This window comes from Phragmites australis, chromosome 6 (assembly GCF_958298935.1).
Source record: "Phragmites australis chromosome 6, lpPhrAust1.1, whole genome shotgun sequence".
NCBI classification, from domain to species: Eukaryota; Viridiplantae; Streptophyta; class Magnoliopsida; order Poales; family Poaceae; genus Phragmites; species Phragmites australis.
The window spans coordinates 45047535-45062163 of NC_084926.1; the positions used below are offsets into that span (position 1 = coordinate 45047535).

Genomic DNA, 14629 nt, shown 5'->3' on the forward strand with positions numbered 1-14629 from the left:
GTTGACTAGATTTGCCAGCTGCTGCTCACATCGTCGCTCATCTTCCTCCTCAACTAGATCGCCTACCGCTTCTTTGCTATAACATCTCCTCTCCCATGGTCCCTCTACGGCTACGGATCAAACGAAGCCAGATCATAATCTAGCTCTCCTATTTTTACCTCACCATCTTTGATCATAGTTATCGAATACAACGTTAAGTGACCAGAGCATGGGTAATTGTATAGCCTAAACATCACTGACTTGTGGGTGGCTGGAAAACAATAGCATCTTTTTTATTTTCTTCTGTTTTGTGTTCCAGGCACAGGTGTGAGTGGAGAGGAAGGAGGTAAATAGCCCAAAGAGGCATAAAGGCGCAGGCCCGGACCCGGAGAGGGAAGAAGGAGGGGTCCCCTTTCCTCCACCACGCCGCGTCGTCGTCTGCTGCCTTCCGATTCCGGGCCAGCGCTCAAAAAACCCACCGCGTCGGCTGCCCACGCTCACCGCGCCCATCGCGCGAAGCCCTAACCTCGCCGTCTCCGCCGCCGCAATCCGACCGCGACGCCGCATTCCCCGCCGTGTTCGCTCCCAGGAGGTACATCTTTCACCATCCCGTCCGCTCCTCCTCCCCGCGCGCGGCTACCCTTTTGCTCTTTCTACTCGTGGGTTTCCCCCCCCGAGCATTTCGTCATGTTTTTGAGGAATGCTTAGCAGCTAGGGTTTCGTCTCTTGTTCGTAAGTTTCAGCGACGAATTTTGGGTGCCCTGCGGTTTTCCTTTTTCTTTTTTCGGTTATCGTTCGGTATGTGCGCGCTCGGCCGCTCGCGTTTCATGGTTGTTGCCTTGTGATTGACGAATGTTCGTTCAATGAATGATGCTATTGCTAGAGAGGCGAAATGTGCAGCACTTCAGGAGGATCATCGGATGATGGAGCAGGTGGAGGCAACACGCCGAGGGGAAATGGCAACCAGGATGTGATTGATGCCCCCCACTCGCGGTCGTGCCGACAATCAAACCTGTCAACTGCGAGGAGGTCACGCGTTGCACGCAACCCTTGCTGCGGAGAAGCTTGCATCAGGTTAGGAGATGTGGCACCAGGGTCTTCTCCCAAGAAGAGAAAGGGAGCAACGGAGGAAGGACAGCATGGCACGTCAAAAAAGACCAAGATCAGTGCTTCAGCTTCTCCGACGTCGAGAGATTCAAACAGAACTTCTAGCTCTGCTCTTAGTCCCAAGAACAGTGCAAAAGAGCAGAGGAGTGAGTATGGCATGACTGTAAATGTCAGGACTTCATCAAATAAGCGGAAATTAATGGGTGTGAAAAGCTACATAGCATTATTCAAGCCGTCCAGGAAAGCGGAAGCCACAGGTATGTGACGACGTCGCCGTTCATGATTTAGCCACTTCAAGTTCACGTGATGCCATTATGAGGGACAAGTTATCTTTGTGGTTTATGCAGAGTTAGGCAATCTGTTACCCATTTGCAGCAAAATCAAGGGGTTGCCTAGTGGTTAGGAATAGTTGAGAGTTTAGATGGGAACAAACTAATGGGCAGACACACAATTCAAACTTCATGTGCTGCATGGTCCCCTCCCTGTCCATCAGATGGAACTTTTACCAAAAACTTTACGTTACAAACTATATGAAGTTTTAGATCATGTTCAAACATGCTATCCAATTTGGATTCAGCACCAAAGCAACTTGATAACCACTATTGGCCGTGTAGGCTGCATTAATTTCATGCAAGTATATTACCATATATGATATGTGTCCAATTTTGCAGATGCAGTTTCTGCAAAGCAATCATCTATTCCCACAACAACAAAGAAGGTATGCCAGGAAAAGAAACAAATTTAGCTTTTTCTTTATTATGTACTCTTAATCTTATTTACAATTCATGGGTTCAATCGCACATTTGCACCTCTTTGATATATATATACGGCGAGGCTATTCTGCGTCTATGCGCAGTTGCTATTTGCATTGCGCACATTCCCCAGTTACAACCTGAAACACTGTGAGTTACAACTTGTTAGGTAGATCAGTTACAACTTCACGTCCAGAAATGTATAATCGCAACACGAGAAGCTAACACTGTGAGTTACAACTTGTTATTCGCACTGCGTACATCCCCATTTATAACCCAAAACATTATAAGTTACAACTTATTAGGTAGACCAGTTACAACTTCATGTCCAGAAATGCATAATTGCAATATGAGAAGTTAACACTGTGAGTTACAACTTGTTATTCGCACTGCGCACATTCCCCAGTTACAACTCGAAACACTGTGAGTTACAACTTGTTAGTTAGACCAGTTACAACTTCACGTCCATAAATGCATAATTGCAACTCGAGAAGCTAACACTGTAAGTTACAACTTGTTATTTGCACTGCGCACATCCTCCAGTTACAACCTGAAACACTGTGATTTACAACCCGAAACACTGTGAGTTACAACTTGTGGGGTGTACGTAGACATAAACTACAGTGAGCATGCCTACAGAATATACATACAGTATATGTGCGCGCGCGCGCAATATAGGCTAATCATTTTGATATTTGGGTACGTACATGTTAGTTTGTTAGTCCTTCATTTTAAGTTAATGAAATTCATTCATGAAACTACAAAACATGTATTCTATAGGTTGTGTCTTGTGAGATATGTAGATACATTCACTGTTTAAGATTATTGATCTTGGTACTAGCCACCAAAACTTTGGAAACTGAAAATCGGATTAACAGGTCTGCTCATTTAACTTGATGCGTTCCTGTGCATTTACTGCACTATATGGTCCCCTGCACAGTTGTTTTTTGCCTAGCTTGCCGCCTATTTATCATAACATTCACGTGCCTTTTCCCAAAGAGTCCAAGGAATAATGTGTGTGTGCCCCTCAGGAACCCCACATCATTTCTAGTGCTTAGATTTCACTGGGACTCTGGACTCATGCTAGACTGTGGACTTGGATTTTCTTAAGACCCCAATTCTAACGCACCAACTATCAATTTCCTTACTAAAATATACATTTTTTGCTCTTTACAGGTTAAGGAAAGCCCATTTCAGAAGCTTCAGAGATTGCCAGATGGGTGCCATCCTGATTTTGACAATGATCATTTGTGTTCTATCAATAAGCTTCGTGAGTTCTGGCACAAGTCTCAAGGTGCTGTATTCATTGATGATAAGGTAGGAACTATGCAAGTAGTTTAGCAGCATTACATTCTTGCACCAAAAACAGCATATTTTGTACCTGAAAAGGGGTTTTACCTTCTACTTCGCTTACATTTTCCTGTTTGTTGGTTACTTGGTTTCTAGTTATATTGGTATTATGTGATGTTAACTGCTGCTTTTATACGGATATAATGTTGTATTTCTGCATGCTCATCTTTTGCTGTTATATTTAGATAATTTATTTCACCTTTTCTTTCTACAAAAAAAAAACCCCGCAATGGAAACAGTGTTTAACTCATGTATCATGCAGGAGCGTGTGATGAAGACCATCTTGTTCGTATTGACTGTATTACCTGATGTCTGCCAACCTTTTCTACTTGTCACAACTGCTTCTCTTGCCTTATGGAAGGCTGAGTTCAATCGCTTTGCACCATGCATCAATGTTGTTGTGTATGATGGGGAGAAAGATGCGCGCAAATTAATTAAAAAGCTGGAGTTTGATGAGAATGGAAGCCACGTTATGTTACACATTCTCTTGGCTCATCCTGATTCTATCTTGGAGGTAATTGGTAATGATCTTCTCAGCAATCAAATACTGCTTACTGATTATGGGCACATAAATGACGCCTTTATAACACCTTGGTCTTGTCATTACTACACCCTAGCACATTCTTAAACATATGTAGTTTCTGTTTTTCATTTAATTTTGATATCTCTGCTCTTCTGCCATGACACAGGACATTGAAAATGTAGATTGCATTAGTTGGGAGGCAGTTATTGTTGATTATTGTCAAAACACAGTTCTAAAACATCTCAAACAACTCAAGTGTCTTTCTACAGATTTTAGGATGGTACTTTTGAGCTCCCCCCTTGAGGTGCCTTTCAACAGCTATAGCCTATAAGTCGCTTCTATACCAGTGCGCAAATAAGTCAATGTCTAATCTTACATTTTGTAGGATAATCTCTTCGAGTACAAGAACCTGCTAGCTTTCCTTAATTCCGAAGAGGAAGATAATGGAGATTATGCTGATGCTGATGCTGATGCCCTTGTGTTGTTGAGAGCAAGATTCACACGTCATGTTGCATATGAGCGAAAAACAGTTTCTTCAAACTTTATGGAGTATTGGGTTCCTGCTTACCTTTCACAAGTGCAGCTAAAACTCTATTGCTCCATATTGCTTGCAAACTCAAATGTCCTGCAGTCACAAATGGCAACTGATGGTGTTGGACCTCTTCGTGACATTATTCTGTGTCTTTGGAAGGTTTGCTTTCAGAAAACTCAAGTTCTTTCATGATACTAAGTAGACAGCCCGCTTGCAATCTGCATGTACATGTACGTTTTCTGTGAAGTTATTGACATTGTTACTGACTGATCTCTTCGTGGCATTATGTAACAGTGCTGCAATCACCCTTGCCTCGTTGATGAACTTCTGCAGCATTCACTTGTCAACATTGGTGATGTAATTGAATCTATACATGATAGAACACGTGTAAGTGGCAAGTTACTGCTTCTTGAAAAAATGCTTAAAGAGATCAGGAGCAAGAGGTTAAGAGTCATTGTTCTTTTTCAAGTGAGTTACACATGGTTTGCCTTCTTTTACTTATGCCCTAGATTCTTAGTTTTAGCTATCATCAAACTTATCCTGTTGCAAGCATAATTACTCAGATTTTTGGTTCTCCCATTTATTCTATATTATACTCAATTTAATTATTTGTCATTGTAGAAGGTTTCAAAGCTTTCTTTTCATTAACTCCAGTGTTAATCAGCAGAAACATTTATTAGGAGCTTAATAATTCTAATTAACTTATTATGGACTTGAGCAATCATCAATGGACCGTAATTGTAATATTCTCTCCATTACTAGAATATGCTCATTAGCTTTGGTTTTTACATTTTCTCGGTTACAAAGTCATGACTTCTGCGTAAAATTTAAGAATCTGTTTATGTCAGCAGTCAGTATGTACATGGGAGCAAATGGTGTGCCATGGCGTCCACAAGAATCTTTCTTAAAAAAGTAACAAAGCAAAGAAGTATATGTGATAGTTTGCTTCTACTGACATACAAGCGCTCTTTTACTTACTGGCCGAAACTTGTTCCCTCAAATATTCATCAATGTTCGCATTCCTTTTTTACGTATCTCTTGATGCTCATCTTTGGAATCTGTGATTTGATGGCATACCTTAATTTATGAATTCAGCTTGATTTAAAACTAATTTTTTGTCACTGTGGCAGTCTAATAGAGCAGGTGGAGGTTCAATGGGTGAAATATTGGAAGAACTCGTACGCCACACATTTGGTTCTGAATCATACGAACGTGTTCAAAACTGTTCAGCATTTTCAAAGAAACAGGCAGCAATGAATATGTTCAATGACATGATGAAAGGGAGATTCATTTTTTTGATTGAGAACAGTGCATGCCGCCCAAGCATAAAACTTTCATCTATCGATGCCATTATCATATATAGTAGTGACCAGAACCCACTAAATGATCTAAAGGCTCTTCGAAAGATCAAGATAGAGTCACAACTGAAGCATGTGTGCATCTTCCGCTTGTATACTCCATTCACAGTGGAGGGAAATGGTCTCGTGCTTGCAAAGCAGGGCATGGTTATTGATAGCAACAGCCAAGATCTGATGCTTACTTTAAGCCATTGCTTGCTCAGTTGGGGTGTATCATTTCTCTTCAGTAGAGTTGATGAGCTCCAGCAAGATAACTGTGCTAGTAAAAGTTATGAAAGGGACATTGTCTTTATGGATAAAGTAATTTCGGAGTTCTTAACAGAATTGTCCACAAATGTTGAAGATAGTGCTAAAGTCAATAGTGCAACCATATCGAAAGCTTGTATGAGCGGGGGATTTTATTCAAGAAACATTACTCTAATAGGCGATATGGAGGGAGTGTCTTCACTGGATGGAGATCCACCTACACTATGGTTAAATTTGCTGGATGGGAAATCCCCTTGTCGGCGCTATATGTCCGAGCCACAAGTGAGCCTAAGAAATGTGCAGAACATGGAAAAACCAATCGAAGTTCCTGCTGAAGAAACTAACGAAGCCAGAAGGAAGTGTGTAAAAACAGGCGAAATTGTGGGCCCATCTTCAAAGTTTTCATCTGATGTAAGTAACAACGACCTGTTTCCTGAAATTAGTACTTCATCCAGTGCTGACCTTCAACCACTTGGTGCCACAGGACAAAAAGCAGGTAAAACAAATTGAAATAATAGTATTTTCTGTTCTATAGGTATACATATTACATTGTTCTAATACGATTCATTTTGAAGGGGTGGAAAACCCGAGCACACCAAAAAGTCTTCATGTCAAACTTAAGCGCGAGTTGTCAAAACTAAGTAAGGTGTTAGAACTACCGGTATGGATTTTTTAAGCTCTTTTACTTATTGTGCACTTTAGTTTTTCTTTTGTTCTAAAGAAGAAATGAGGATTGTGCCTGCAGTTCACATTTTCTCTTCTGCACTTTCTAGAACTTTCTGTAATACTCCTAATTATTATACATTCTTGACACCTATATGAAATAGTGGTGTAGTTGTGCTTGTCATTATTTAATATGAAAAAAATCCTGCTAAAGCTTTTTCCTTCCTTTATCTGCGCATCTTGCCGCATTTGGCCATACCGATCTTAGTTTTGCACTACTTTTTCATGCTTGCCTGATTTAATTGGCATCTCACATGAATCACAATTGCAGGATAATGTACGCTTTCTGGCCGAGCAGTTCCTTGAATATCTTTTGAAGAATCATCTAGTAATGTGGGAGCCACAGGGCATGTTGCACGCATTCAACATGGCCTTGGTAAGAGAGGCACCCCATGCATGTTACTTTGTTTATTTTAAATCGGTTTTGCCAAATATGATAAGTTCTTTAATACTTTGCTTCAGTGTTGGCGTGCTGCTTCTCTTCTGAAATACACCGAGCTGGATCGTAGAAAATCGCTTGCCCTTGCTGCAGACTGCTTGAACTATGAGTACAATGAGGAGCTCACAGAATTGTTCTTTGAAAAATTAGGGACCGTAAAAGAAAAGATTGTACATAAACCAGGTGGAAGAAGCAAAAAAGTAGAGAATGATAGATTTTCATCACAGGAGAGCTCATCTGCTAACTTGGGTAGTGACCACTTGTTCCCAAAGCAGGCAATGGATCTTCATGGTAACTTCACAAATGGCACGCCCCAAGAGAGCTCATCTGCCGCTGAGCAGATGGTTTCAGATGGGCAAGAGTTGGTATCTGCTCCAGAAGCTGCCAGAGAATGGCATTTGTCAAGTGAAGAACTTCCTAATATGTCTGTAAAGAAAAGAATAGAATTATTTAACAATGTTTTCTCCTTAAGGCAGAAGAATATCCATGAGAAACAACAGCTTGAGATATTAGAGTTTAGGACACAGAGAGAGAATCAAGTTATCAAACTGAAAAATGTATGCGGTTTAGTTGTTCAACATATTCGGACAAATGACATCAATGAAGAGACCAGAAATGACCAAATAAAGCTAGTGATTCAGTGGTTCACTATGCTTGTGTATGCATTTTTGGAGCACATGAAGCTCCAGCTTGACAAACTTGAGGCACTGCAATCTTCAACATGGTTTGAAGAGCGAATGATGAAAGAAAAACTTAAACAGGAAGTAATATCGGGCCAATTAGATCATTCCTTTGATATTTGCATTGCTCTACCAGATTCGAATTTTGTTATTGAGGAATTCATCCATTTTAAGAAACAAGGTGATGGTCATCATGTTGACGAAATTTTGGTGTCAGGATGTGACCAGCTTTTGGATGACAAATTGATAATGGAAATTACATTGGCACGAAATTCAGTTCCATCAGAGGCTTTTTCTACACGGGCAGTGAGAAATGAGCATGCTGAAACTCTTGTGGGGTCTGGCGGAGGAGCAGCTTTAGAATCCGTTGATCTTCCAGAAAACAGTATCCACTGTAGTTCTGATGGAATCGACTTACAAAGAGTCTGTTGTTCAAGTGCACCTGCAAGCCATGATTCAATCAGTCAGGTATTACACTAGTCAGCACTAAGTTTTTCTTTCTTTATTCTTTTGCTCTCTATCTGTCATGCAATAAGACTTTTGTTTCCTTTATTTTGATTGGATGTTGTTAGAGTTTGTGGCTTATCAAATATGACATTTGTATAGTCTATTTTGTGCATATATGATAGCCAGGAGTGTTCGTACATTATCATCAGTTAAACATAGGAGCCATAAAGACTAAGAGCCTGTTTGTTTAGGCTTCTGCTTTTAGCCTTTTATGAAAAACTGTGCTTTTGCCTTGTCAGAAAAGCTGTTTTTGAAAATAGTTTGTTGGCTTTTACAACAAATTTTTGATTTCTCAGCATATAGCTTCTCAGAAAAGCGTATCTCAGCGAGCTTTTCAGCTTTAGGGCCTGTTTGTTTTGGCTTCTGCTTTTGGGTTTTTCTGAAAAGCTGTGCTTTTGGCTTATCTGAAAAGCTGCTTTTGAAAATAAGTTGTTGACTTCTGCAACTATTTTTTGGCTTCTCAGCACGTAGCTTTTCAGGAAAACGTCTCTCAGCGAGCTTCTCAGCTTTAGTTCATTTTCCTTGTAAGCAGGCTTCTGGAGAAGCCAGAAGTCACTTCTCCAAAATTCCGTTTGTTCCGGCTTCTGGTAGCAGCAGAAGCAGAATCAGAAGCAGGAAACAAATAGGGCCTTAGTTCATTTTCCACGGAAGCAGGTTTTTGGATTTTTCAGAAGCCACTTCTCCAGAACTCCGTTTGTTCTGGCTTCTGACTTCTGGCAGCAACAGAAGCAAGAAATAAACATGGCCTAACGATGGTGGCATTCATGGTCTTTAGGGTTGTTAGTCAAAGGCTATAGGATTGAAATATGCAACAGTTGACAGCACCTCACCCAGGGGTAGGCATGCTTGCTAATTGCCTCATTCTTTTATCGGTCAACACTCAAGCACTACGTAGTATGTATATGCATTCCGCACCCTTGACTATCATGTTGGGACTAAGCCACCATGTGTTCACATAGTCAAACATGGGCCTATTCCAAGCACGATGTAGTATGTAAATGCATTCCACACCCTTGACTATCAAGGTCGAACTAAACTATTGTGTGTTCAGATAGTCGAACATGGGCCCATTCCACACCCCCCATAAGAATTTTGACATCCTTGTCAATCTAAGCAGATGAGACAAATGACAGGGGTTCTCCCCTCTTAGCACATGCTTATGTATACAATGAGCTTCAGCCTTCGGCCCACACCGCATATGCCGTACCTTCAATGCTCCAACCCTGTACCTGATTGTGCACTCATGTAGTGTGAAGGGGCCATTCTAGTGTTCCAAGGTCCGAGAAGCCACAATTTGAACCCATGCAGAACAGACTATGCGCTGATACAACTCATTTGCGCTTAAATACTCGCTCTATGCAGAAGAGTTAACCTCGAGCTCCTATATGTGAGACTTTGGTTTATATGCTAACCATTCCACACACAACACACCAATACCTGACTGTGCACTCATATAGCGTTAAGAGGCCATTCTAGTGTCCCACGGTCTGAGAAGCTACAATTTGAATCCATGCAAAACAGACTATGCGCTGATACAACTCACTTGCGCTTCAATACTCGTTCTATATAGAAAAGAGTTAACCTCGAGCTCCTATATGTGGCACTTTTTGGTTTATACGCTAACTATTCCACACATAACACACCAATACCGAGGTGTGACTACACACTCATGGAACAACCCGGTGCCGTGACAATTGGGCTGGGGTGGCAACAGGATTACCCAGTTTTCGGTTAGTTATCTTCTACTCTATCTAACATGACCAGTCAATCATAAATCGTAATGTTCCCAGGCTGGACTGCATGGCGTTAAGAGTGTTTTTTTCTTTTCTGAAGGCAGCGCTAAGAGTGGGTTATATTGTCTTTCTACACAAATGATTGTTTTGAGCAATCATCTTGTCTGTTGCAAATCACTTCAAAATTGTGCATTTGATGTGGCTAGTATACTGTCACTGCAATTTCAAACACTTCACATATCATGGTCATTTGTGGACTGTTGATACTTCATTATTGCTTAATGCTTTGTTTTTTTTCTGTTTTCTCATATCATTGCACTTGACTTGTTAGTTGTGGTGATCTTCACTGTATATGACTGCTAATCACAAACATCCTCCTTGTATATTAGGAATCTTCATCCAAGGACTTTGGAAGTATTGAGCATGCCAAGAGTGACAATATTACAAATCCAAGTATGTTGCTGAGAGCTGCAACTTCTCTTGTCTTGGAAATTAATGCAGATAATCAAGGCACTGTTGCAGCAGATCCAGTCCACTTGGAATCACCTATTTTGGCTTCTCCACAAAGCCTCAGGACCTTGTCACTGTCTAGGGAAGTTGGAACTGAAGCTAATCTATCAAATCTGTCTTCTCAACAAACTGTTGGGACTTTACAGCATCCACATGCTGAAGTAGAACCAACCGATACGTTGCATATAATGGCCGCTCAGGATCTGCAAACTGAGATGCAAAAGTCATCCTCAACATTGGATGTTCCACCTCATAGGAAGTACCCTGATGATTCGAGTCAAATGAGCCATGAACTAGATACAACAACTGGACTGTTGCAGGAAGGGACGATTTCCTACCATTTAGGTGATGTCAGAATGGGAGTTAAAGCAAAAAATGCTGCTGCAGATTCATTGAACTCAGGAAAACAATCTTATATTGCTCCAGACAACCCAGGTTTCACGCAAGATGCTAGGGAAGTTGAAACTCAGACTGATCAGTCAAGTATGCCTGCACAACAAAGTACAAGTCCACCTGCCCAACAAAGGTTAGCAACTTCAGGGTATCCACCGGCAGAAGCAGAACCATCAAGTAATCTGGGCATGGAGGCAACCCAGAATTTGCAGCCTGAAATTCAACCATCAAGCTCAATGTTGGATGCTGACAGCAGTCAAACAGGGCATCAGCCGGAAACAACACCTGGTCTATCAAAGGGAGGTTTTAGTTATCACCATTTGGTCGATGCTACGTTGAGAGCTGTTGAAAGTAATAATAACACTATTTGTGCACATCAAGCACACCTGGAATCACCAACTGTTGCTGCTTCACAAAGCTCACCTATGCTGCCATTTTCTTCAGAGGTTGAAACTCGAACTAATCTATCATGTATGTCTTCCCAGCAAAGCTCTCGACCTTATAGTGCAACTAATCTGTCAGAGGATGGTGAAACTGAATATCCACCTTGTACCACACACAACGTAGCTGCCTTAACACTGCCTAGGGAAGTTGAAACTGAGAATAGTCAAGCAATTATGCCTATGCAGCAAAGTACAAGTCCGCATGTGTGGCATCCAACTGAAGGAGCAAAGCCAGCTGGTATTCTGGGCATGATGGCAGCTGATGATTCCCAGCCATCAACCTTGATGCTTGATCAAACTGCAGAAGCAGAACAAGCTGGTACATTGGGTGCAGCAGCAGCAGCAGCTCAGGATTTGCATCCTGAAACGCAACTGGCAACCAGAACGCAAGATGCTCCATATGAAAGAACTGATGTGTCTGGTATGCCTGTGCCGCAAAATACGGCTCTCCAGCAGAGTTTACAGCCTTCATGGGATACACTTGCAGGAGTAGAACCAGCAGATGTTTCAGGCATGGTGGTAGCTCATGATTTGCAGTCCGAAATGCAACCATCATCATCAATGCAGGACCAACCTGTGGAAGCAGAAAGAGCAGGTACATGGAGCACCATGGCAACTCAGGATTTGCAGCATGAAATGCAACCATCGACCTCAATGCAGCATATCCCACCTGGGAGAGCACACCCTGATGAGAGGATCCAAATAGGTCTCCAGCCAAACACGACACCGGGTCCTGAGCAGTTTACCCAACTCTTTCCAGTGGCATCTGTAGCATTCAATCATTTAATATGTAGCTCCGAACCACTGAAAAATGAGTTGGAAAGGCTAAAACACTGCACAAATTTGCTTAGCAAGAACCATGAACAGAAGGTTGGCACTTCTACTTCTATATATGCTTTGCCTTACTGTAAATTGCTTATTCTAATCATGATTTTTTTCATGTATTTGCTGCTTGTCTGTTTGTGGACAGAAATTGGTACTTCAAGCAGAGTACAAACAAGAAATGGAGAAGGTAGTCAAGAAATATGAGTCATTACTTCAGAAAGAAGATTCCACATTTCTTCGAATGACATCGGAGCTTGCGGATATCTACAGGAAAGTTTTCGTACAGCAGTCACTAGCTGAGAATTTTCGAGAGAAATTCATGAAATCATCTGCAGCTCAAGGTATCCATTACCAGTATATCACTGTCTTTCAAAATGATGTTCTGGTTATAGTTAGTCTTTCAGTGCGAAACCCTCAGATCTAAATTCTTTTTTGGTATCCTTGCTCATTGATTGTCTTATTCATTGATTTCTTCTTTTGAGGTTTATTTGATGTAGATCTTCCATAGTGTACCTTTGCTATTGATTGTCTTAAAAAGATTGAACACTTTTTTTTTATTAAGATTAAGCATTTTGATCTCACTTGAGTCTTCTACCTGCATAGTGAATTGATTGCGTGTGTAGCTTGTAAGGAGTGTCATTCTCCCATTTTTCTTTCTCAAATCTTGTGCAGCAGTGCTATATGCTATGCCTGCATTTGCTGGTTGCATTTCATATTTACATTGATCAGCAACGTTTAGATCTGATATCTATTGCTGACTTTGATGTTTCTCATTCCCGAGGACATGCAAGTAATGGTTTGCTTCTTCCTTGTGTGTTACAGAAAGATCTGCGAGCCCTGCAATTGGGCAAGCACCTCAGTCTTCTCAGCAAGCACTTGCATGGACTTCAGTGGCGCAGACCACAACATCACCCGTTGCCTCATCATTAGCCACTCGACCACCAGTGCTGACCTCATTTCATTCAACAGGACCTTTCCTCCAACCTTCACAGGTGGCTCGACCATCAGCATCTGAGGCTATCCAACTGCAATCGATTGTACCTCGAAATCTGTACAGAGCAACATCACCTCTTAGTTCAATTCCTCTGCAAAATGGAAGCTACAGAGTTGTTGGAGCACAATCACGTGGTCCTGCTCCTCATCTCCAGCACCTCAGGATGCCGCCACTGTATGCAATGGTCCACAGAGATCGACAACAACTTCCTGTTATCAGTCCAGGGATTACATCATTAAGACAGTCTGCCCCTGTTACCTTGGAAAGCTTTGCGTCTACAAGTCCACTGGCAGGTGTCGTAATACCCTCCATGGCATCGAGTTCAGTTCACCAAACAATGACACCAGCATCAAACTCACATCCAGCTCCCCCGGCTTCCTCACTGCTACCTGCAGGTTCACTTCCAGATTTCATGGCAAACTTTGTGCAGTCTCTTAGTACAAATCCAGTTCTCATGGCAACCCAACAATCATCGAACCAGAGTCCAGCTTTTCACAACATGTTAGGTCCAGTGAATGCAGCAGCAGCAGCAGGAGGAATTTGGCACGCTGGAGCTCACATAGCAGGTGTCAATGGACTTGTCCCTGAATCCGCTTTGGAGACACTGCTCTTCCAACAACGATGGCGTGCCGCCTCCATGGCATCAGGTTCAGTTCACCAAACAATGGCACCAGCATCAAACTCACATGCAGCACTCTCAGCGTCCTCACTGCTGTCTGTTCCGCTTCCAGCTAGTGGAGCCGCTAGCACAGGGGCCGGGAGAGGTGGCAGCGGAGAAGTCGTGTGCCTATCTGACGATGAAGAGTAGTTGTGGTTTGAATTAGAGCTGATGTATCAACCAACCCCTTTAGAATTGTGATAGCAAGAGATGACGCTGATGACGATAGTGCATCAGGCGTTTTGAGGCCAGCAGATGCTAAGAACAACAATCTTGTATAGTGGCGGTTTTCTTATTGTGCCTAACCTTATGGTGCGGGCCTCCCTGGAATCACCCCTGGTCGTGGTGAAGGTGTTGCGGTGGTGGGCAAACAAATATCGTACTGTACGTATGTGGGTGTACGGTGCTGACATGCTCTTCTGAGTAGTGACTTGTTTTCACCTGTTGCTTTGTTGTTTCGCCCCCCCCCCCCCTCACCCAAAAAAAAACACTGTTGCCTTTTGCTGCAGGAAGCTTTGAGGGCCAATGAGTTGACCTGTTGCTGCCTTGGATCAGATCTGGTAACATGTTGTTACAAAAAGAAAAAGAATGCGTTTGTAGTATTATTTTGTAAGCTTGTGCAAGAAGAGTACGGAGCTAACATGTCGCCAGCGCTGCACATGCTGATAGATGCTAGGGAACTGAATATTGATCCTCCAATCCAAGTCGTCTGAACATGCGGAGGGAGGAACTTCTATGCTGCTGCATCTCTCTCTCTGTCTCTCTCTCTGTTTTAGTTGGTGTGTGAGACTGGAACTGGATGCACCTCTTCTCTCGCACACTGCAGACGGTCAGTAGTGTATGCTGGATGGTCTGACTGACATTGATGTTCCTTCAC

General features: G+C 42.2%; 1 protein-coding gene across 2 annotated transcripts; it reads left to right on the plus strand.

The window, feature by feature from the left end:
- The first annotated feature begins 339 nt into the window (after positions 1–339).
- LOC133922851 (uncharacterized) lies at positions 340–14198 on the plus strand. 2 transcript variants are annotated; one of them, XM_062368359.1, is made up of 15 exons: positions 340–571; positions 863–1343; positions 1758–1804; positions 3015–3155; positions 3451–3702; positions 3878–4015; positions 4097–4402; positions 4538–4711; positions 5374–6343; positions 6423–6508; positions 6842–6946; positions 7033–8157; positions 10319–12145; positions 12246–12441; positions 12923–14198. In XM_062368359.1, the coding sequence occupies exons 2-15, from the start codon at positions 872–874 to the stop codon at positions 13900–13902; spliced, it is 6819 nt and encodes a 2272-aa protein (XP_062224343.1). In that variant the 5' UTR covers positions 340–571; positions 863–871; the 3' UTR covers positions 13903–14198. The 2 variants fall into 2 exon arrangements, with proteins under 2 accessions (XP_062224343.1, XP_062224344.1); XM_062368360.1 differs by lacking the exon at positions 3878–4015.
- Positions 14199–14629: the final 431 nt, after the last annotated feature.